Here is a 24885-nt window from a genome sequence, read left to right on the forward strand (position 1 = left end):
AGCACATCTCGAGGAGCAGTTTGAGTCCGAGTTTGGAGTGTCTTGGAGTTGTGGTGAGCTGCTTGGCTGTTCCGTGGCCCACACCTTCCTCTATCTCTTACTTATTCTGTTATTCAGTATTCAGACAGGATATCCCTTATGTTAGATTTGTCTTTTTTTGTTTCAGACTTGCATCGTATTTTAGAAGCTCTTGTATTTATGACACCAATTCTTGGGGAGTAATTTTTTTCAGTTTTCCGCATTCGTACTTATAAAGAACTCAGTGTTAGAGATTTGGCAATTTGTTGTCTTTTCACTTATTAGTTAGTTAAGTTTGTTAAAATATGTTGGTTGGCTTACCTATTGGTTGGGAACATAGGTGCCATCACGACTCGTTATTTTGGGTCGTGACAAATTTGGTATCAGAGCCCTAGGTTCATCGGTCTCAATAGTACAAGAGCAATGTCTAGTAGAGTCTTGCGGATCGGTATGAAGACGTCCATACCTATCTTCGAGAGGCTATAGGACATTTAGGAAATATTCTGTTCTTTTATTCATTATCGTGCACACTTGACCTTGTAGAAATTCTAATCTTGATATCTCATTCTCTCTTAGATGGCGAGGAATCGTACATCGGCAAGTGGTGGTCAGGATCCTATTCCTGCGCCTTCTTCTGGGAACACTGTCCGAGGTAGAGGTAGGAGACGAGCTCGAGGTCGGGGTAGGGGCCGTGTTGCAGCACCTGTGGATGTTCAAGTACCAGTAGCTACCCAGGGTCGTGATAGGACCGTACCTCCTGATGCAGAGGTTATTCATGGGGATGTGCAAGATCGTGTCGAGGGGGATGGGCCAGCTCAGGCTCCAACCAGTACTATTGTCCCCCCAGTGCTTCAAGATACCTTGGCTCGTATGTTAGGAATCCTAGAGGGGATGGCCCAGGCAGGAGCTTTGCCTGTCACTTCTGATGGCTCACAGACCCGTGTTGGAGGTCAAACTCCAGATCCGATAGTTGCTCCAGATTCTCAGACTCCCAGGACTCAGCCAGCTGCCGCTGTAGCTCCTCGTTTGGATAGTATGGAGTTTCCAGATATGACATCACATTTGGTGAACAGGCCTTCTATGACTATTGATGAGCAAAAGATGTTTGGGAGGTTCAGACTAATGAATCCTCCTACTTATACTGGTGACTTAGCTGAGGATGCATATGAGTTTATAGTTAGTTGTCATGAGAGGTTGCATAATCTTGGATTAGTGGAGTCTCATGGAGTTGACTACACAGCGTTTCAGATGACTGGCTCTGCTAAGCAGTGGTGGAGGGATTATATTAGTAGTAGGCCAGCTGGATCTCATCCACTATCCTGGACTGAGTTTACTCAGGTATTTCTATCCAAATTTGTTCCACGCAGTGAGAGGGAGCGCAAGAGGGCCGAGTTTGAGGGTTTGCAGCAAAATGGTATGTCAGTTGCAGAGTATGAGGGTAAATTTCATGCCTTGGCTAGGCATGCTTCGATGATACTTCCCACAGAGGCTGAGAGAGTGAGGAGGTTTGTTAAGGGGCTGATTATTCCAATTCGTCTAGGAGTTTCTCAGGTTGCTGCTTCTGGTGTTCCATTCCAGAAAGTGGTAGATGCTGCTAAGGAGTTGGAGATGATTCGACGTGAGGGATTTGAGCAGCGAGAGGGCAAGAGGACTCGTTATTCAGGTGATTATGGTGGTGCTCCGCCTAGGAGTCGGGGTTACTTGGGCAGAGGTTATCACCCTCAGTCCAGCAGACCCATTCATGCTGCTATACCAGCGTCTGAGGCTGGTTACGCTGGGCATAACTCTTCGAGCTCGGTACATACTTCGCAGGGTTCATCTTCTAGACCTGTAGTTCGTGGAGGGCATTCTGGTCATTCAGGTTCCTCTCATCAGCCTGCGTCTCGTAGGGGTTGCTTCGAGTGTGGTGATATGGGACACTTTGTGAGAGACTGCCCTAGGACCAGACGTGGTGGCTTACATCAGGGTTCTCAGGCTTCGACTTCCAGGGCTGCACAACCTCCAGCTAGGGGTGGTGCACAGAATGGTAGAGGTGGTTCTCATTCAGGTAGAGGTGGTTCTCCTTCTGGTCGAGGTGGTGGTCGTGGAGGTTCACAATCTGATGGAGGTCGTTCTCACTGTTATGCTTTTCCAGGTAGGCCAGAGGCTGAAGCCTCAGATGCTGTTATCACAGGTATTATTCCGGTTTGTCATCGACCAGCTACTGTATTATTTGATCCAGGCTCTACTTATTCTTATGTGTCCACATATTTTGCTCCTAGTCTGGATATATTGTGTGAGTCTCTTGATTTGCCGATACGTGTTTCTACTCCTGTCGGGGATTCTGTAGTTGTAGATCAAGTGTATCGTTTATGTACTGTTACTTTGATGGGGTATGACACTCATGCAGATTTAAAGGTCTTAGAAATGATAGATTTTGATGTGATTCTTGGTATGGATTGGTTATCTTCTTACCACGCAATTTTAAATTGTCATGCCAAGACCATCACTTTAGCTATGCCTGGAATTCCTATAGTAGAATGGAGAGGTACTCTTAGTCATCCTTCTAAGGGTGTGATATCATTCCTTAAGGCTCGTCAGTTGGTACAGAGAGGATGTTTGGCTTACTTGGCCCACATTCGAGATACTAGTATTGAGACTCCTATGCTTGAGTCTATTCCAGTGGTGAGTGAATTTTCAGAGGTATTCCCGACCGATTTGCCAGGTCTTCCACCAGATCGTGATATTGATTTTTGTATTGATGTGGAGCCAGGCACTCGGCCTATTTCCATTCCTCCTTATCGTATAGCACCGGCTGAATTGAAAGAGTTGAAGGAGCAGTTGCAGGATTTGTTGAGCAAAGGTTTTATTAGACCAAGTGTATCTCCTTGGGGTGCTCCAGTGTTATTTGTGAAGAAGAAAGATGGATCTATGCGTATGTGTATTGACTATCGGCAGTTGAACAAGGTAACCATCAGAAATAAGTATCCGATACCTCGTATTGATGATTTATTTGATCAGTTGCAGGGTGCTTCAGTTTTCTCCAAAATTGACTTGAGATCTGGCTATCATCAGCTGAAGGTTAGGGCGGAGGATATCCCTAAGACGGCTTTTCGAACACGTTATGGTCATTACGAGTTTTTGGTGATGTCTTTCGGACTGACTAATGCCCCAGCAGCTTTTATGGACTTGATGAATGGAGTGTTCAGACCGTATTTAGATTCCTTTGTTATTGTCTTCATAGATGATATATTGATATACTCACGCACTAAGGAGGAACATGAGCATCATTTGAGGATTGTTCTTGGGATTCTAAAGGAGAAGAAGCTTTATGCAAAGTTTTCAAAGTGTGAGTTTTGGCTTAGTTCGGTAGCATTCTTGGGACATGTAGTGTCCAAGGAGGGTATCATGGTGGATCCTAAGAAGATTGAGGCGGTTAGAGATTGGGTCAGACCTACTTCAGTTACTGAGATTCGGAGTTTCTTGGGCCTTGCAGGTTATTATCGACGGTTTGTTGAGGGTTTCTCATCCATTGCATCTCCATTAACTAGATTGACACAGAAGGAGGTGACTTTTCAGTGGTCTGACGAATGTGAGGTTAGTTTCCAAAAGCTCAAGACTTTATTGACTACTGCTCCGATTTTGACCCTACCCGTGGAGGGAGAGGGTTTTGTCGTATATTGTGATGCTTCTCGGGTTGGTCTTGGTTGTGTGTTGATGCAGAAGGGAAGGGTGATAGCTTATGCTTCGAGGCAGTTAAAGGTTCATGAGAAGAACTACCCTATTCATGATTTAGAGTTGGCGGCTGTTGTGTTTGCATTAAAGATTTGGAGGCATTATCTTTATGGTGTGCATTGTGAGGTGTTCACGGATCATCGTAGCCTCCAGTATATATTCAATCAGAGGGATCTAAATTTGAGGCAGAGGAGATGGTTGGAGTTGCTCAAAGACTACGATATGACTATTCTTTATCACCCAGGCAAAGCAAATGTTGTAGCAGATGCCTTGAGTCGGAAGGCGGTAAGTATGGGTAGCCTAGCCATGTTACAGGTTGGCGAGCGTCCTTTAGCTAGGGATGTCCAATCCCTGGCCAATAGCTTTGTGAGACTTGATATTTCAGAATCTGGTAAGGTATTGGCTTATATAGAGGCTAGGTCATCCTTGTTGGAGCGGATTCGAGCTCAACAGTTTGATGATGGTGATTTATGTAAGATTAGGGACAAGGTTTTAAAAGGAGAAGCCAAGGCTGCAATTCTTGATAGTGAGGGAGTTTTGAGGATTAAGGGTCGTATATGTGTTCCTCGTACAGGGGATTTGACCAGATTGATCATGGAGGAGGCTCATAGTTAGAGGTACTCTATTCATCCGGGGGCTACTAAGATGTATCGTGACTTGAAGCAACATTATTGGTGGTGTCGTATGAAGAGGGACATAGTAGATTTTGTATCCCACTGTCTGAATTGTCAGCAAGTGAAGTATGAACACCAAAAGCCTGGAGGTGTGACACAGAGGATGCCTATACCTGAGTGGAAGTGGGAGGGTATTGCTATGGACTTTGTGGTAGGATTGCCATGTACTTTGGGTAAGTTTGATGTTATATGGGTCATTGTGGATCGAATGACTAAGTCTGCACACTTTGTACCAGTTCAGACGACCTATAATTCAGAGAAGTTAGCCAAAATCTATATTCGAGAGATAGTTCGTTTGCATGGGGTTCCTATTTCTATTATTTCAGATCGTGGCACTCAATTTACATCTCATTTCTGGCAGTCTATGTAGAAAGAGTTGGGCACTCGGGTGGATCTTAGTACAACCTTTCACCCTCAGACTGATGGTCAATCTGAACGGACTATTCAGGTTCTCGAGGATATGTTGCGGGCATGTGTGATTGACTTTGGTGGTCAGTGGGACCAGTTCTTGCCTCTAGCGGAGTTTGCTTACAATAATAGTTATTACTCGAGCATTGGGATGGCACCATTTGAGGCTCTGTATGGTAGGAGATGTCAATCTCCAATTGGCTGGTTTGATGCATTTGAGGTTAGACCATGGGGTACAGATTTGTTGAGGGAGTCCTTGGACAAGGTCAAGTTGATCCAAGATAGACTTCTCATGGCTCAGAGCAGGCAAAAGAGTTACGCAGATAGGAAGGTTCGTGATTTGGAGTTTATGGTTGGAGAGAGGGGTCTACTTAAGGTTTCACCCATGAAGGGTGTGATGAGATTTGGAAAGAAGGGCAAGTTGAGTCCAAGGTACATTGGTCCTTTCGAGGTTGTGGAGCGTATTGGTGAGGTGACATATCAGTTGGCTTTGCCACCTGGGTTGTCAGGTGCCATCACGACTCGTTATTTTGGGTCGTGACACTTACAATTCAAACAACTTAAATTTCCCCATTTAAATATATCATAAGTAATTATTAAAATAAAAATATTAAAGTTAGAATGTCTCATATAGGAAAATATTTCCACTTATTATATATACACGGAAGGGAAAATATTACATAAAACTATTAAGTTTATTTGGGTGTTTTTTTAAAATCAACATACCAGAGTGATGTTCAATTTGAAATTCAAGATGTTGGGATATAATATCTACTCCATTAACAAGATGATAATTATAACACCTTATCATTTATCCTTCAATCAATCATCATAAATATGATTTTATAATTTATCCTAATGTTGCCAAGAAGAGTTACAACTTGATATTTTTGGGAAATCAAATGATCATCAACCGACGATATAAAATTTTATAATAAATAAACAATCATTGGTGTGGGGATGATAAATTTTAAAATGTTGAGCAACGTGAACAAACATTATAATTCTAACGTGTAGAATGTTCAACTATATTGTTTGCTTGACATATATTTTTTTAAATTTCCCCATTTAAACATATCCTAATTAATTATTAAAATAAAAAATTAAATGTAGAATGTCTCATATAGTACAATAATTCTACTTATTATATATACGTGAAAGGGAAAATATTACATAAAACTGTTAAGTTTATTTGGATGTTTTTTAAAAAAATCAACATACAGGAGTGACGTAGTTCAATTTGAAATTACAATTTTAGTAAAGAAAACTTGTGTGAATACTCAATTAACGCGTATTATTTAATATATACTAATAAATACTTATAACAATAATTTTTTATAAACATAAACAACAAAATTTAAACAAACATATCAGGATCTATAATATAATGAAAAAGAAAGGAAAAGATTGAGTGAATTGAATGCAGAGTGTCCCTTTAAGGAAATTATTCTCCTCTAGTACTCAAGGTTTAAATGAATAAATTCTCTCATGATAGAACGATCCTATTCAGTAGTGTGTTGAAACAAAAATAATATTTCATTGTGCATAAGAAGAAATTCAGAGTTTTTTCTGCTTTAAAATGACATAACATCCCTCTATTTATAGAAAAAAGGATAGTGTGAACAAATATTATCGTAACTTATGGGGAACGTCAAAACTCTTTGAAAAAGTTATAACCCTTCAGAAAGGCACATTCTTTTATTAAAGTCACAATTTTTCATAAAAATGGCAACTCTTCATAAAAGTCAAAACTTTTCATAAAAGTCACAACTTTTCATAATAGTCAGTATTTTCATGAAAAAAGGTTATTTTCAGAAATAAATAAAGTTTAAAGAAAATTCTAGCTTGTGATGCGCCACATAAGTGGGTGTAGGATTCTCTTTTACATATAAATATATGATTATAAATGTTTTAGGAGTGGTTAAGTGAAGAAAAATGTTATTTATATATATGGTAAATATTTTCTCAATATAATTATTTATGTAAGTTTTCTATTTAAAATTATAATATTGGGCTCATATACGTGCCTTTCATTATCTAGTATTTAAAGAGAGATGAAACAATCCCTTCCCTAAAAAACATCTAAATTTATAACAACCATAAATACTAACTATAAAGACTTTTATCCCCCAAATTATAGTCCTTCACCCAGATAGTAAACATCAAAAATATCTCTCCTCTATCCATCAGTTCATGTTCTTCATATACATAGAACAAATTGAAATGGAACGTCTTTATCCCACAAATTCATAGATTGCTCTAGATATATTCATAAAAAATTAATAGTGTCTCTCTTCTATTTCGATTGGACAATCCAATAGTTGATTTACAGTTCGAATGATACATCCTGCTTGCTTGTAATCAGATTCATCCGCATAAAGCAAATTTTTGAGCGATCAAAATGAAGAAATTGAGCATGTTACTTCTTGTCTGGTACATCCATTTTGTTTATTTTCTTATTTTTAGGTACGTTTTAAGATTATTTATTTTTCTAATTTATTTAAGATTCTGTGTGTTGCATAAGTTTTTCTCTTGTAATAAAATTGATTGGGTTCTTCTATATTTTCAAATAAAATAATATATTCTTTGTTATTCCCATATAATACTAATTTAATGGGGAATGAAAAATCTTTAATCGGCTATTGAATTTTAGTTTAGCAAAAAATTGATATTTGATGGTCAATGAACAAACTACAACAGATTAAAATTATAGAATTGCTAGATTTCTTTAAAAGATAACACAACTATATGTTTCTTTCTTCATTTAGGACTATTTTTTATGTATAACATTTCAAACGCAATATTAGGTAAGTATCTACAATAAAATATGCTCAAGGACAATTGAAAATAAAAAATCTCGTTCTACAAAAAACTATATGATAAATCTCATTATTATAAGACTTTCTTTGCCTATATTAGACGCTAATTGAAATTTACATAAAAACTAATTTATTTGACTTTTGTACATTCCTAAATTCATTAGCATACTAAATTGAATCAAAGGAAACATAATCTTCCCTATATTTGGTCACAAACAGCACTTCCATGTTTATTCTTCTTATTCTCCTCCTCCTCCTCCTCCTCCTCCTATAACAATATGCTTGATATTTATATAAAATACTTTTTGAATATTTGTTGTGCTTGCAAATAACAGAGAGAAAGTCATAGTGGCAGAAGATATGTTTAGTGAAGAAGAGTTGCATCATATAATGTGTAGAAGATGATTACTTCGAGGTTTTATGTACCAATATCCTTTTGGCAATTTTGATGTTAAACTTAAGATTTTACTTCTGGTGGACTCAAATTTTCTGTGAATATTTACCTGACATATTCAACATCACACTTACCTTCTTTAGGTAGAAGAATTATTCTGATATATTATATGCTTAGGTAAGCATGCCAAACATAAATGAAATCTTATTTATTTTTGAAAGTACAAAAATAGATTCCATTGTAAGCACAAAATCGAGTCAACAACATAATTTAACACAAACATATAAATGAAGACACAAAAATGAAGTAAATTAAATTGGCGAATATACCTGCAAGTATAGCACCAAATTTGCATAAAGAGGATTGGTGTAGCCCCATATAACCTGCAAGTAATCATCTTCTCTCTTCAATATACTATCACGTACCTTTCTTCGTTAAACATATCAACCATTTACTTTACATTTCCTCTTATTTAAAAACAAAATAAAGTCAGATAAAATTTTGAATATTTTTTCTACTTGCAAATAACAGAGAGAAAGTAATAGTAGTTGAAGGTATGTTTAATGAAGAATAGTTGTCTAATGTAACTGTGTTTAAGAGATGGATGATTGCTTACAGGTTATATCCACCAATCTCGTTTAGAAATTTTGATGCTAAACTTAGGGTTTTTACTTTTGGTGAACTCAAAACTTTCTGTGAATATTTACCAAACATATTCAACATTACACTTACCTTGTTTACAAGAAAAGACTATTCGTGATATATCCTATGATTGAGTAACCATGTCAAAAATAGATAAAATCTTTTATCTTGTGAAAAGTATAAAAATGAATTCCTTTATAAGCACGTGATCGAATCAACAACATAAATTTAACACAAACATTAATAAATGAAATAATTTAAATTGACGAACATTCTCTATTTATGTTTAGAACCTTCATGATAATCAGGTAAACATTCACACATGATTTTGAGTGTACCATAAGATAAAACTCGTAGTATAGCACAAAATTTGCTTAAAGAGGATTAGTGTAAACCCATATAACCTGCACATAATCATCTTCTCTATTCAACATACTTGTATCATGTAACTCTTCTTGTTAAACACATGAACCGTTGACTTTAATTTTAATTATTGTCACGCCCCGAGCTACCACCAAGACGTGGACACGGAACCTAGGACCACAAGTGATCCTAAGCTAACCCTACTTGCATGATCATGAGCATACAAAAGATAATAAACTGAACGCAGAAGCTAAATCATAATTTAAATTGAAAGGATGGGGAATACCAATATTCTATAACTAAGATAAATGAAATAATTATAAGTTTAATACAAAGAAACTATTAACTTAACACTAAGCTGAAACTAACTACATCTGAAAATAGTCTCTAAACAGACTAGAAATGTTGAGATAGGCCCCAACTAAATCTAGAAAAAACTTAAACTAAAGGACTAAATACTGAAAAGAAGCTCATGACTATTTTCCTCGGAGAATGATGACTCACCACTGAATCTGCTAAACTGGAGATTGGAAATCGATCTATGTGTGATCTGGATGCTGAGAACCTGAACCTACATCACGGAAGATGTAGTGCATGTCAGTACTTGAAGGTACTGATCATGTAGGATAGGGTAAAGCTAAAATAAAAAAGAACTTAACCAGCATAAAACCAAGGATAATAATCTGAATATGATATATTGAATGTTGAGGTAACTAAATGCAACGACCAATTTATAACATGATGGAACTGAATATTGAATAAACTCATAAATGGTCTACTCAATAGAGTCTGACTGAACTGTGGGAGCTACTAATAACCGTTAAAACAACATGAGCTAAATGTGGAGTTCGATTTATACGCTATACGCCAAATTGGGAGGACCCAATATACCCTTCCAGATTTATAAAGGCATGCTGCGTGATCACTAAACTGATTTTCCACATAGGGGACTTACAACCTACTCGGCTAGTAGTTCTGGGACTAATTTGTTACGCTGAACCCTAGTACAACTCGGTATTATGCTACTCCCAATGAATTATATAATTAACTAATTATAACTGAGTTTCTGTAGCTCAAAACTAAACATGCAAACTGAGAATGCAACAATTAATCGGGTAACTATGCATTTATAATTGAGGCATGTATATATGAAGTAACTGATATATCTGACCTAGCATGTTTAATTCAAGAACTAAAGAAATACATAGCTAGCGTTATGAAATTCATGCAATAATCTGAGTAATAACATGAAATATGATTTGAAACATATAACTAATAAATTCATGAAGTTCTGTTGAAGTTCTAGAAACCCTAGATCTAATCATGACATGGGAATGAAGAATCTGACTGAAAACTAGGGACCCAATGGGTGAAAGGAACCCACTAGTGAAATCCGACATACCTGGTGATGAAATTCATGGAGAAATATTTAGATTTCGGGCTGGAATTGATGGAACCTTTTTACATTCTTGAACTAGGGTTCTTGACCTTTTTCTCCGTTCTTGCTTCTAATTTTCTAAGTTTTGATTTAATGATTTGACTTAGGTAAGTTTTAGTTATGTTTATGGCTTAAACTAACTAAAATATGATGATTTAGGGTTAAAAATAATGTATCTTAGGGTTTAAATGAAGTGGGAAAAGACAAAAAGACCCCCGAGAGTCAGTTGTACCATTGACGAAGTCGACTGACAGACCGTAAGTCGACTGACAGTCCGTAGTTGGCTCTGTAACTAACACCTACAACTTTGAAAATCTGCACTTTTTTTGTACTTTTTTGGATACAGCGTGTTACATTATTTCCCTCTTGGGACCATTCATCCTCGAATGATGACTAAAATATTTTATATAAAGCGAGAGAGATGCAATCCCTACTAGTAAAAAACTGAGGACTAAGTTTTTGACTAAATTCAGTTCCAAGAACATGCAAATACGCTGAAAATGCAAGAACAAATTAAGGGAACATGATTCTAAGGCTTAATTCATACATGAATGACTGAAACACTGAAGAGGAGCTATTACCTTAAGCTGGAGTGGAATTGGAAAGAAAGAGGTGAGGATTCTTGGCTTTCATGCCTGCTTCTGCTTCCCAAGTAGCCCCCTCTACGGACTGACTCCACAAAACCTTCACTGATGCGATTTCTTTGTTTCTCAACCTTCTAACCTAACGGTCAAGAATCTCAACTGGTACATCCTTATAAGAAAGACTATCTTTCACCGCTTACACTTTCTAATGGAACTATAGAGGTAGGATCACCCACACAGTAGAGCGAGATGTGAAAGACTGGATGCACTGCTGGTAGTTCTGCCGGCAACTCTAACTCATATGACATCTTTCCAACCCTTTTCAAGATCTTGTAATGGCCTACATATCTATGACTGAGTTTTAAAATCTCATCACTCCTTCCATAGGTGATACTTTCAGAAAAACCCAATCATCAACTTGAAACTCTTGTTCCCTTTACCTTACGTTTGCGTAAGATTTATGACGACTTTGGGCTGTCTTAAGTCTCTCTCTAATGATTTGCACATTCTCAATATCATAAAGGACTAAATCTGGCCTATCAAAGCTGCTTCACCTACTACAAACCAACCAACATGAGATCTGCATCTATGCCCATACAAAGCCTCATAACGGGCCATCTGAATGTTACAATGGTAACTATTGTTGTAGGCAAACTCAACCAGAGGAAGGTGATCATCCCAAATATCCTTGAAATCAATCCCACAATATCTCAACATATCTTCTAAGGTCTGATAGTACGCTCTGCCTGTCCATCCATTTGTTGATGAAATACTGTGCTAAGGTTAACTTGAGTACCAAGACCCTTCTGAAATGACTTCCAAATAATGAGAGGTAAACTAAGGACCTCTATCTGAGATGATAGACAAAGGAACCCCATGTAACCTCACAATTTCATTGATGCAAAGCATGGCATAGTCCTCTGCCGAATATGTAGTCTTGACTGCCAAAAAGCGAGAAGACTTAGTCACCGTATAACCTATCACCCAAATGGAGTCATGTTGTCTGCGAGTACGAGGTAACCCTGTGATAAAATCCATATTGATCACATCCCACTTCCAAGTCGGAATATCGATCTCACGAGTCATACATCCTGGTTTCAGATTTTCTACCTTTACTTGCTGGCAAATGGGGCACTTACTCACAAAGTCTGCTATATCCCTCTTCTTGCAATTCCACCAATAGACTTCCCGCAGATCGCGGTACATCTTAGTGTAACCTGGGTAAATAGAATACCTAGAGTTGTTGGCTTCTGCAAGCATATGCTCTCTCAACTCACCCACATCAGGAACACACAATTTACCCTGGTAGCGAAGTACATCATCTCCCCTTGGGAGAAAACCTCCACTTTCTCATTAAGGACTGCACCCTTAAGTTCAAGCAAGATTGGATCACTGTCTTGGTTTTCCTTAACCTCTACTACCAAAAGAAGATTCTGCCCCATTCTAAACTGATACCCCATTGTCTGACATGATCATAAGGCGAACTCCGCGAGCAAGCCTGTGAACATCCTTCACTAGCTCCTTCTTTTGTTCCTCAACATGGGCTACACTACCCATAGATAATCTACTAAGAGCATCTACTACTACATTTTCCTTACTAGGATGGTAACACACACTCATATCATAATCCTTAAGGAACTCAAGACATCTCCTCTGGCAAATATTCAACTCTTTCTGGGTGAACACATACTGAAGGCTCTTATGGTGAGTGAACACATCTACGTGAAAACCATACAAGTAGTGTCTTTGAAGATGGAGTGTAAACACCACTGCTGCAAGCTCAAGGTCATGAGTTGCATAGTTCTTCTCATTCACCTTAAGTTGTCGAGAAGCATAACCTATAACCTTATCTCACTGCATTAACACACAACCTAGGCCAACTCTGGATGCATCACAATAAATGACATAACCATCTGAACCCTCTGGTAGAGTCAAGACAAGAGTTGTAGTCAATCTAGTTTTCAATTCTCCAAAGCATTTCTCCAATCATATGACCATTGAAACTTGACCATCTTCTGAGTTAACCTAGTCAATGGTGAGGCTATGGATGAGAATCCTTTCCACAAACCATCTTTAATAACCCGCTATACCTAAGAAACTTTTGATACCCGTAGCAAAGGTAGGTCTGGGACATTGTTTCACTGCTGCTATCTTCTTTGAATCAACTCAAATCCCTTCGCTAGATACAATATGACCAAGGAAAACAACATATTGCAACTACAACTCACATTTTCTAAGCTTAGTTAATAACTGGCGATCTTTGAGAGTCTGTAGAAAAATTCTCAAATGACTACCATATTCTTCCTCATTCCTATAGTAAATGAGGATATCATCAATAAAGATGATAACCAAAAATTCCAAGTACTGCTTGAACACTCTATTCATCAAATCCGTGAAAGCTGCCAGAGCATTGGTTAGTCCAAACGACTTAACTAGAAATTCATAATGACCATATCGAGTTCTAAAGGCTGTTTTTGGAAATTCATTATCTCTAACTCTAAGCCTATGATAACATGACCTGAGGTCTATCTTTGAGAAGTGAATAGCACCCTTAAGTTGGTCAAACAAGTCATCAATCCTGAGGATGGGATACTTATTCTTGATTGTGACCTTGTTCAACTGTCTATAGTAAATGCACATTGTGAGACAACATTCTTTCTTTTTTACGAACAACATTGGTGCACCACATGGTGAAATACTAGGTCTGATGAAGCCCTTATCTAGAAGGTCTTTCAATTTCTCTTTCAATTACTTAAGTTCTGCTGGAGCCATTCTATAACGAGGAATAGAAATAGGCTGCGTATCTGGAGGGAGATCAATTCTAAAGTTGATTTCCCTTTCGGAATGGACTTTGGGAATATCTTCTGGAAATAATTCTTGAAACTCACAGACTACTCGAACTGACTCAAGAGTTGGGGTTTCAGAGCTATTATCTTTAACCCAAACTAGATGATAGAGATAACCCTTAGAGATCATCTTTCTGGACTTAACCGTAAGAAATGAATCGACCCATAGGCATCAAGATATTACCCTTCTATTCTAAGATTGGTTCATTTGGTAACTTAAAACAAATAATCCTAGTTCTACAATCGAATGAGGCATAATAGGAATGTAGCCAATCCATGCCAAGAATGGAATCGAAGTCTACAATTTCTAACTCTACAAGATCTGCTGAGGTGACTTTTTGAAAGACTCTGATAGGACAATTTCTGTATACCCATCTAGCTATAACTTGGTCACCAACTCGAGTAGAGACTGAAAAAGGTTCTGAGAGATTTTGAGGATTAATACTGATGTTAATTGCTATACTGAGTTTCAAAAGACAATGTAGTCTATGTTGTCGTTACGCTGAGTGAACCATATATGAGTCACATCCTTAAGTTTGTTGGATGAAAATTTCACCCTATCGCTACTAGTTACTTGCATCACTCCAAATAATTTCTTGACCTCATCAATAAACTTCTGTGGGTCCTCACAGTACTTTGTACCCTAAATTAAGGTGGATTCTCCCTAAAAAAATATCGAATACTAGCTCCACTGATCCACCATTTCTATTAGTTGGAACTCGAACATTCTGATTATTCCAGGTTTTCATACTTTGAGCCAAAAGCTGAATTGACGTTCTGAAAATATGCATTAGAACTTCCTTATCTGCTACTAGAGGAACTGCCTTAGCATTGCGTGCATTAGAATTCCATGCTTAAGCTCTACAAGGAGGAAAGATCTTAAGAGCATAAATGTATTATAAAGAAGATCATACCAACGCACGATAAGAATATCAAGAAAATGAAGTTTTTCTAAAACACTTCATAGCCTCCCTCTCATTAGATGTGGTGCACTTCACACCCATTAAATGATCTACTTAGTGCAGCCTTTCGGACATCCTAGGACACTTAGACCTAGTGCTCTGATACCAAGTTTTGTCATGCCCCAAGCTATCCCCGACACGCGGAAACTAAACCTAGTACCACAAGTGATCCCTAGCTAACCCTAATGGAATGATTATGAGCATACTAAAGATAATAAACTAAATGCGGAAGCTAAATCATAATTTAAAATGAAAGGATGGGTAATACCTATATTCTATAAATGAGATTAATGAAATACTGATGAGTTTAATACAAAGAAACTATTAATTCAACACTAAGATGAAACTAACTATGTCTGAAAATAGCCTCTAAACTTACTAGAAATGCTGGGATAGGCCCCAGCTATGCCTTGCAAAAACTGAAACTAAAGGACTAAATACTGAAAAGAAACTCATGACTATTGTCCTCGGAGAGTGAGGACTCACCACTGAATATTTTGAACTGGAGATCGGAAATAGATCTATGCGTTATCTGGATGCTGAGAACCTAAACCTACATCATGAGAAGATGTAACGCAGGTTTGCATCAGTAATTGAAGGTACTAAGCATGTAGGATAGAGTAAAGCGAAAATAAAACATATTGAACAAGCACAAGAGCAATTATAATAGTCTGAACATGACATAATGAATGTTGAGGTAACTGAATGCAATGACCAATTTATAACATACTGAAATTGAATACTAAATACACTGATAAATGTTCAACGCAATAGAGTCTTACTGAACTTTGAGAGCTACTAATAACCGATAATAAAACCACATGAGATAAATGTGGAGTCCGAGGTATACGTTCCATTGAGAGGACCCAATATACCCTGCCAGAGGTATAAAGGCATGCTGGCGTGATCACTAAACTTATTGCTCACATAGGGGACTTACAACCTACTTGGCTAGTAGTTTGGGACTAATTGGGTACGCTGAACCCTGGTCCAACTCGGTATTATGCTACTCCCAATATATTATGTAATTAACTGATTATGACTGAGTTTCTGTAAATACTGGATATCTCAAACTAAACATGAAAACTCAGAATGCAACAATTAATCTTGTAATTATGCATTTATAACTGAGGCATGTATATTTGAAGTAACTGAAATATCTGACCTTGCATGTGTAATTCAAGAACTAAAGAAATACATATCTAGGGTTCTGAAATTCATGAAATAATCTGAGTAATAACATGATAATCTGACTTGGAACATATAACTAATAAATTCATGAAGTTTTGTTGATGTTCTAGAAACCCTTGGTCGAATCATGATACGAGAATCAAATATCTGACTGAAAACTAGGGACCAATGGGTGAAAGGAACCCACTAGTAAAATTCCACATGCCTGGTGATGAAATTCGTGGGAAAATATTTAGATTTTGGGGCTGGAACTGATGGAACCTTACTCGGTTCTTGAAAACTAGGGTTCTTGACCTTTTTCTACATTATTGCTTCTAATTTTCTAAGTTTTGATTTAATAATTTGACTTAGGTAAGTTTTAGTTATGTTTCTAGGCTTAAACTGACTAAAATATGATGATTTAGGGTAAAAATGACGTATCTAGGGTTTTAATGAAGTGGAAAAAGACCAAAAGACCCCTGACTTAAAAGCTCTCGAGAGTCGACTGATGGACTGTAAGTCGACTGATGGTCCGTACTGGTCGATTGTCATTTGTGGCTGAGAGTTGAAAGTCAGCTGGTCAATTGATGGAGCAATGGACGGACCGTACTGTTCAACCATCGTTTGTGACCGAGAGTTACTAGGGAATCGACGGAGTCAACTGACAAATCATAAGTCGACTGACGATCCGTACTGGTCGATTGTCGTTTGCGACTGAGAACTGTAAGTAAGTTGATCACTTGAAAAAGTCGACTGACGAACCGTAAGTCGACTCACGGTCCGTACTAGTCAACCGTAATTTGTGACTTGGAACTGAGAGTCAACTGGCCCATCGACGGAGTCGATTGACTGAACGTAAGTCGACTGACGGTCCATAGTTTTCTCCGTCGCTAGCACCTACAACTTCTGAAATCTGCATTTTTTGTACTTTTTTGGATACTGGGTCTTATAATGTTATTCACAAACACAACAAAGCCCAAAAATATTTTGAATATTATTTGTACTGACAAATAACAGAGAAAGTAATAGTGGCTGAAGATATGTTAATGAAGAAGAGTTTCCTGATGTACGTGTGCTTAATATATGACATGATTGCTTGGAGGTCATATTACCAATCACCTTTTGTTAAATTTGATGCTAAACTTAGGACTTTTACTTGTGGTGAACTCAAAATTTTCAGTGAAAATTTACCCAACAATAAACTTACCATGTTCAGGTAGAAAAACTATCCCTGATATATCCTATGCTTGAGTAAGCATGTCAAAAATAAATGAAATCCTATTTTCTTTTGGAAAGTACAAAAATAAAATTTCATTGTAAGCACACGATCAAATCAACAACATCAATTTAACACAAACATATAAATGAAGGCACAAATAATGAAATAATTTTAATTGACAAATATACTCTATTTATGCTTAAAACTTTAAGTATAGCACCAAATTTGCCTAAAGAGGATTGGTGTAGCCCCATAGTTAACGTGCAAGTAATCATCTGCTCTATTCAACATACTTGTATCACATGAATCTTCTTCGTTAAACATATCAATCATTGACTTTATTTCCTATTATTCGCAAACAAATAAATCCCCATAAAGTTTGTGAATTTTTTTTGCTAGCAAATAACATAGAGAAAGTTATAGTGCCTGAAGATATGTTTAATGAAGAAGAATTGTCTGATGTAAAAGTGTTTAAGAGATGAGATGATTTCTTGAGGTTATGTGTACCAATCTTGTGTTGGCTATTTCTATGCTAAACTTAGGATCTTTACTTTTGGTGAACTCAAAACTTTTTGTGAACATTTACCCAACATATTCAACATTACACTTACCTTGTTTAAGTTAAAAAACTATTCGTGATATATCCTCCGTTTGAGTAAGCATGTAAAAAATAGATTAAATCTTATTTTCTTTTGAAAAGTACAAAAACAAAATTCCACTATAAGCACATGATCTAATCAACAACATAAATTTAAACCAAACATTAAAATGAAGACACAATATATGAAATAATTTAAATTGACGAATTTACTCTATTTATGTTTAAAACCTTCACGATAATCAGTTAAATATTCACATATAATTTTGAGTTCACGAAAAGTAAAAACCCTAAGTATAGCACCAATTATTCCAAAAGAGGATTGGTGTAGCCCCATATAACCAGCACGTAATCATCTCCTCTATTTAACATACTTGTATCATGTAACTCTTCTTCGTTAAACATATCAACCGTTGACTTTACTTTTCCAATTATTTGCAAACATAATAAAGCCCTAGAATTTTTTGAAATATTTTTGTGCTTGCAAATTACAGAGAGAAAGTAATAGTGGCTGAAGATATGTGTAATGAAGAAGAGTTTTCTGATATAAGTTTACTTAAGAGATGATATGATTGCTTGGAGTTCAATGTACTAATCTCCTTTTGTCAATTTTGAGGCTAAACTTAGGGTTTTTACTTCCGGAGAACTCAAAATTTGTGTGAATATTTACCCAACATTACACTTACCTTGTTTTGGTAAAAAAATATTCCTGATATATCTTATGCTTGAGTAAGCATGTCATAATTAAATCAAAATCTTATTTTCTTGTGGGAAGTACAAAAATAAAATTTCATTCTAACCACACAATCGAATCAACAACAGAGATTTAACACAAACATATAAATGAAGGCACAAAAAATAAAATAATTTAAATGGACAAATATACTCTATTTATGTTTAAAACCTTCAATTAAAAACCCTGAGTACTAGCACCGAATTTCCTAAAGAGGATTTGTGTAGCCTTATATATAACCTGCAAGTAATCATCTCCTCTATTCAACATAATTGTATCACTGAACTCTTCTTTATTAAACATATCTTTTGTGCTTGCAAATAATAGAGAGAAGGTAATAGTGGTTGAAGATATGTTTAATAAAGAAGAGTATCCTGATGTAAGTGTGTTTAAGAGATGATATGATTGCTTGGAGGTTATATGTACCAATCTCGTTTTGGCAATTTTTATGCGAAACTTAGGGTTTTTACTTATGGTGAACTCAAAACTTTATGTAAATAGTTGACTAAATATTTAACATTACACTTACCTTGTTTAGGTAGAAAAACTTTCCTTGAGTAAGCATGTTAAATTAGATGAAATATTATTTTCTTTGGAAAGTACAAAAATAAAAATCCATTATAAGCACACGATCGAATTAACAATATATCTTTGCCACAAACATATACATGAAGGCACAAAAAAACATATAATTTTAATTGACAAATATATATATTTATGTTAGAAACCTTCACGATAATTAGGTAAACATTCACATATATATGATTTTGAGTTCACTTAAAGTAGAAACCCTGCGTATAGCACCAAATTTGCCTAAAGAGGATTGGTGTAGCCTAATATAACCTGCAAGTAATCATATCCTCTATTCGACATACTTGTATCACGTAACTCTTCTTCGTTAAATACAACCATTGAATTTATTTTTCCTTTTATTCACAAGTACAACAAAGCCCCTGAAATTATTTGAATATTTTTTGTGCTTGCAAATAACAGAGAGAAAGTAATAGTGGTTGAAGATATGTTTAATGAAGAAGAGTTTCCGATGTAAGTGTGCTTAAGAGATGAGATGATTTCTTGGAGGTTATATGTACCAATCTCGTTTGGAAATTTTGATGCTAAACTTAGGGTTTTTACTTTTGGTGAATTCAAAACTATTTTGGATATATATGCTTGATAAAGTGTAACACCCCAAAAAAATAGCAAGTTCAACTAGTGAGTTTTAAAGCCTTTCGTAAGAGGTTTGGAGTGTGGTATGTGTATTAAAAACTCATAAAATTAATTCTTGTACTTTGAAAGAATGTTTTAGGGGCTAATCTTCAAGGTACGACCCCCACAGGACCACTCAAGGGGTCCTTGAGGGGGTCCCCAAAAGAAGTCGCCAAAGCTGTAATTATTGGTGACCTACGGATGCCATCTATTTGCCATAGGTGACCCACGTCACGTAGGTTGGGATCATGATAAATGGCTGCAGTAACAAGAAAATTTAGAGCTGCAGACCTCAAATACATAGGTGAGCCACACTCAATAGGTCAACCCACGGTCCGTGGGTGGAGGGGCGTAGGTCCTGCTAGTTTTTGTTAGTTTAATTTTAAGTTAGTTGTTTGGAAATTGATTAGTAATTAATTAGGGGTTAAGCAGGTCAGTGAGTTAGTTAATTTACAATCTATATAATCTTAATAAGATCCTAAACTAAGTCATTAACTCATTCCTCTAAGACCCCAAATACTCTCTCTCTCTCTCTCTCTCTCTCTCTCTCTCTCTCTCTCTAGAAGCAAGAAGAAAAAGAAGAAGAAGGGAAGAGGGAAACACCTAAGTCGAGTTTTCTCCATGGATTCAAGATTTCTCTAGGGATTTGAACCAAGGTTTTGTTTAGCTTGTTCATCTATGGGTTATTACCCCCATAGATCCCCCTTAATTTTTCCCCAATTATAAGAAACCCAGTTCTAGCTAGGGTTGTGCTTGCATTGTGGGTAGAGTTTAGGTATGATTCCAAACTAGTGAATAATAAATAATTATGATTGTATTAGAAATTATTGATGATATTATGCTTATTTCATGTGATTTCTACAGTAAACCGTAATCTAAATTAATGAATGTGATGTTTGTCGGTTTATGCCATTAGAGGTGAATTTTGAAGGTTCAAAGGTAATCTTTCTAAACCAAATTCATATATAGTAATTGATCAAAGTTAGGATCATATAAACATTAATAATAGAGTTGATTGAATAGGAAGGATCTTGACTTGTAAAGATGAAACTGAACATCTATGATAAATCTGCCTAGAATCACTTAGTAGTAAATAATGTGATTGAATAAGCTTGTAATTTAGACATGAATGAAGTAACGCTTGAAAGTAGGACTTGTAGCCATCAATGTTAGGGCATTGGGAGTAAAGTCAATATGATGTGATCTTGTGGTCTATTGATTATCTTCTACATGCTTAGGCGTGAAATGCTAGGATATCCATGATTCTCTCACATAGAAGGACTCTAGGTTGGCTTAATAACCTAAAATGAATCAAGGCTTGTTAGTCTAGAATATCTCGAAGTTTTGACCGATGTTTTTTTCATGTATATCTTGGCTTAGAAGTATAAGGATATGGTTGTTAGATTAGGATGGAGAATCTATACTCTCCTTAGTGATAGCTTGATTTGGCATTGTCTAATGCATTTCATTGTAGGATGAGTAAGAAGTAGTCATGGTACCCTAGGGTTAAGGATCTATACTCTCCTATGGGTAGCGTGAACTAGCATCATTAAGATGCCTTCTTGATAACATTAATTAGTTTGGCCAAGACAATTTCATGGTAGTTTTAGGTTTGAGGAATCATATTCTCCTAATGGTAGCTTAGGATTGAGGATCCATACTCTCCTAAAGGTAGCTTGACTTTGCATTGTAAGATGCACTTCTAGGGTAGATTGAGTTAGGTTAGTCGTGGTAGCTTGGGATTGAGTTCTCATACTCTACTAATGGTAGATAGGCTTGAGGATCCATACTCTCCTACTAGTAGCTTGAATTCGCATTGGAAGATGCACGTCAAGGTAACTTGAGTTAGTTCAGTCATTCTAGCTTGGGTTTGAGGTCTCATACTCTCCTAAGGATAACTTAGGATTGAAATTCATAGTCTCTTAAGGATAGCTTGCATTTGTTTCATAATATACTTTTAAGGATAGCATGACTTAGTTGGTCTAAGACTATTTCACGGTAGCTAGGATAGAGCACTTGTACCTTTCCTAGAGTAGCTTGGACTTGCATGTTAGTGCGTCTTGCAAAGTGGTTAGTTTAGCATAATATAGTTATGTTAGCAATATAATAACACTGTCTAGCCTATTTAGGGAAAATGCATAAGTATCATCCCAACTTATGCCCGAAATTCCACAAACATACTTATACTATACTAAGAATGAACAACGTATTGGAACGGGACCATCAGATTGGAACGAACCGGTAACGGAATGGAACGGGATGAGTTGACCGGTACCGGGATGAATTGAACTGGAATTACCGAAACGGATACTCAGTTTCGTCCGTCCCACTATATACCGGGATGAAACCGAAACAAACCGGAATGGAATGGGATGGGATAAACGGAATGACACATCTAGTTATTTCAAAAAATGGTTTTTTTGAATTACGAAAATATGAAAAAAAAATTTTATTTTTTTTAAGTTTAAATTAATAGTTTTGAAATTTATAATGTTATTTTTTACTTAAGTTTAATTTAAAGATATTTTTTAAAAAAATTTTACTTATTAAGTTTGCAAATTAAGTCTAATTAACATTTTCAAGATTTAGATCTTTTGAAGTTTATAAGTAATTACTTATTATTTAATATGTTATGATTTATAAGTTATATTTATAACTTGTAATTTAAATAAATTAAATTTGTAATTTTAAAAAATTAAATAAAATAATATAGAATAATTATACAAATTAAAAAAAATCTATTTAATTTATTTAAATTTGTATTAAAAATTACAATTTCAATTTACAACTATTAGTAGAGTGCATAGTTTACGCAACCACCTTCTAGGAAGGTTCTGTTTCAATTAAGTCTCGAATGTAAATAATAGGGCGTAGTTGGGTTATTTGAGTAGTATTTATTATTTAATATAAAATATAAATTATAATTTATAAATATATAATATATATTAACTAATAAATATTAATTAATCAAACCTGACCGGATCGGACAAGAACCGGGATAAACCGGTACCGGTACACTGGTACCAAACCTCAATTCCGTTCCGTTCCGTGTCAAAGTTCAGATGTCCCGTTCCGTCCCGTAGACAACCGAACCGGGACGAACCGGAACGATACCAGTACATCCCGTTCCGTTGCCCAACCTTATACTAAACTAAGGTCCTATTACCCTCCTGAACTTATTTTATAAATAATTTTCTACCCATTTTCGGCCTACGTGGCATTATTTTTAAAAAAATGTCAATACGCGCTAGGCCCACAATATAGTGTCACATATGCCAAAAGGGGTAGAAAATTACTTATAAAATAAGTTAATGGGGGTAATAGGATCTTAGTATAGCATAAGTGTGTCTCTATGATTAGCAGAGGTTGGGAGGCATTTGTGTGTCTCTGAGATTTCAAGTTAGTAGCACGATTGATTTGTGAAATGACTCCTTCCATCATTATTAGAAATTTTATGGTGTATCTAGGAAAATAAAAATTATGAATACAAGTCCTATTTCGTCCTTAATAAATTATGAAAAAACATCCATGCAGACAGGTCAAACAGTTTTGTTGTAGGGATGTCTCCCAAAAAACTTATAGGTCATATAAGAGAAAAGATCTCAAGTAAGGTAGGAAAAGACTTCCAATGGAAAACAACTTTGTTTCTCCTACATTTATCTTTTACAAAAATATGCTTCGTAGCAAAAGTGAGATTGTTTGGGCACTTCGGCAATAATTTGTCATTGATATATGCTATGATTTACTTTTATGTACAGACTTGGTTAGTGTGACATATATTTGTTGGTTTTTTAAAGGTGTGAATATAAAATGAAGGGTTGTGAATCTCGTGAAGGGGGATTCTATCATTTTAATAATAAGCCATTTATTGTTAAAGCTTGGACAACAGACATGGAGTTCACAAGAGATGAACTTACAGTACCTATATTGGTAAAACTACCTGGACTTGATTTTAAATATTGGAGTTCAAATGGACCAAGTAAAATTGGTTGTCTAGTGGGAAAACCTTTGATGGTGGACCAACACACTGAGAAGAAAGTTGGGTTAAACTTTGCAAGGCCGCTGATTGAAGTACAGATGGATGTGGAAACATGGTTCAGAAATGAAAAAGGTAAATTGATTGAACAAAGAGTGTTGTATGCTGGAAGCCTTCCTTTTGTATACACTGCAAAAAACGGGCATAATGAAGGGGAATGTTAGAAGAAGAAGGATACAAATGTGAAGAAGAGGAAACAAGGGCAGGAAGTTCAAGACTCAGCAAAAAGCGAGAATGAAATGGAAGGTTCAGCACAAAGGAATACATAAGGGAAACAAAACATGACTACTCTAAATGGGAAGAAAACTGGATGGATAACACCTGTCCATACAAGCCCAAGGAGGAAGACTCATAGTTCAAACTCTCCAATGACATAACAACATGCTCAGACTTCAAATAATGGACAAAGGAGGGAAATGATAATAATTTGTGTCTGATGTGAGGGGCCTTAATAGCCCAAATAATAAAAAGGAGACCAAACGCCTTTGGAATAATCAGTCAACAGGATTGACAGGGTTATTAGAAAATTAAATAAAAAGTGTCAGAATAGAAAGAGTAGCACAAAATATGTTTTGTGGATGGAAATATGTAACAAATTTTGAGGCTCATTACATGGGAGGATATGGATGACTTGGAGACCTGAATTCTTCTAAGTGAAGCTCAAAAGTATGACAAAACAAGCTATTACTTGTGAGGTTAGACATATAACTAGTTACAAAATGTTTTTGTTGAGTATGGTGTATGCATTCAACACAAGAGGAGGTAGAAGAGACTTGTGGAGATATCTAAAAGACACAAGTGAGGGATGTCAATTGGCCCTGGTTTATAATTGGGGACTTTAATTCAGTTTTGAAGGCATATGATAGAATAAAAGGAAACACAATATTATATGGAGAGGTTGCTGATTTCAAGGACTGTGTTGAGCATTTTAGCTTCCTGGAGGTACCGAATGGAAGTAAATACATTTGGAATGATAGAGACTGGTGTTTATTAATAGACTATGTCTAGATGACATGTCGTCATACACAACAATGTTTCTGTTTGAAGGAATCAGTGATCAC

General features: G+C 36.2%; 1 protein-coding gene across 1 annotated transcript; it reads left to right on the forward strand.

The window, feature by feature from the left end:
* Positions 1-447: 447 nt before the first annotated feature.
* LOC114076513 lies at positions 448-23988 on the forward strand. The gene is given in 3 exon segments (XM_027915631.1): positions 448-4910; positions 4995-5190; positions 23605-23988. Coding segments are annotated over 3 exon segments (4896 nt in total). The 5' UTR covers positions 448-594.
* Positions 23989-24885: the final 897 nt, after the last annotated feature.

The sequence above is a fragment of the Solanum pennellii genome, chromosome 3 (genome assembly GCF_001406875.1).
Source record: "Solanum pennellii chromosome 3, SPENNV200".
Taxonomy (NCBI): Eukaryota; Viridiplantae; Streptophyta; class Magnoliopsida; order Solanales; family Solanaceae; genus Solanum; species Solanum pennellii.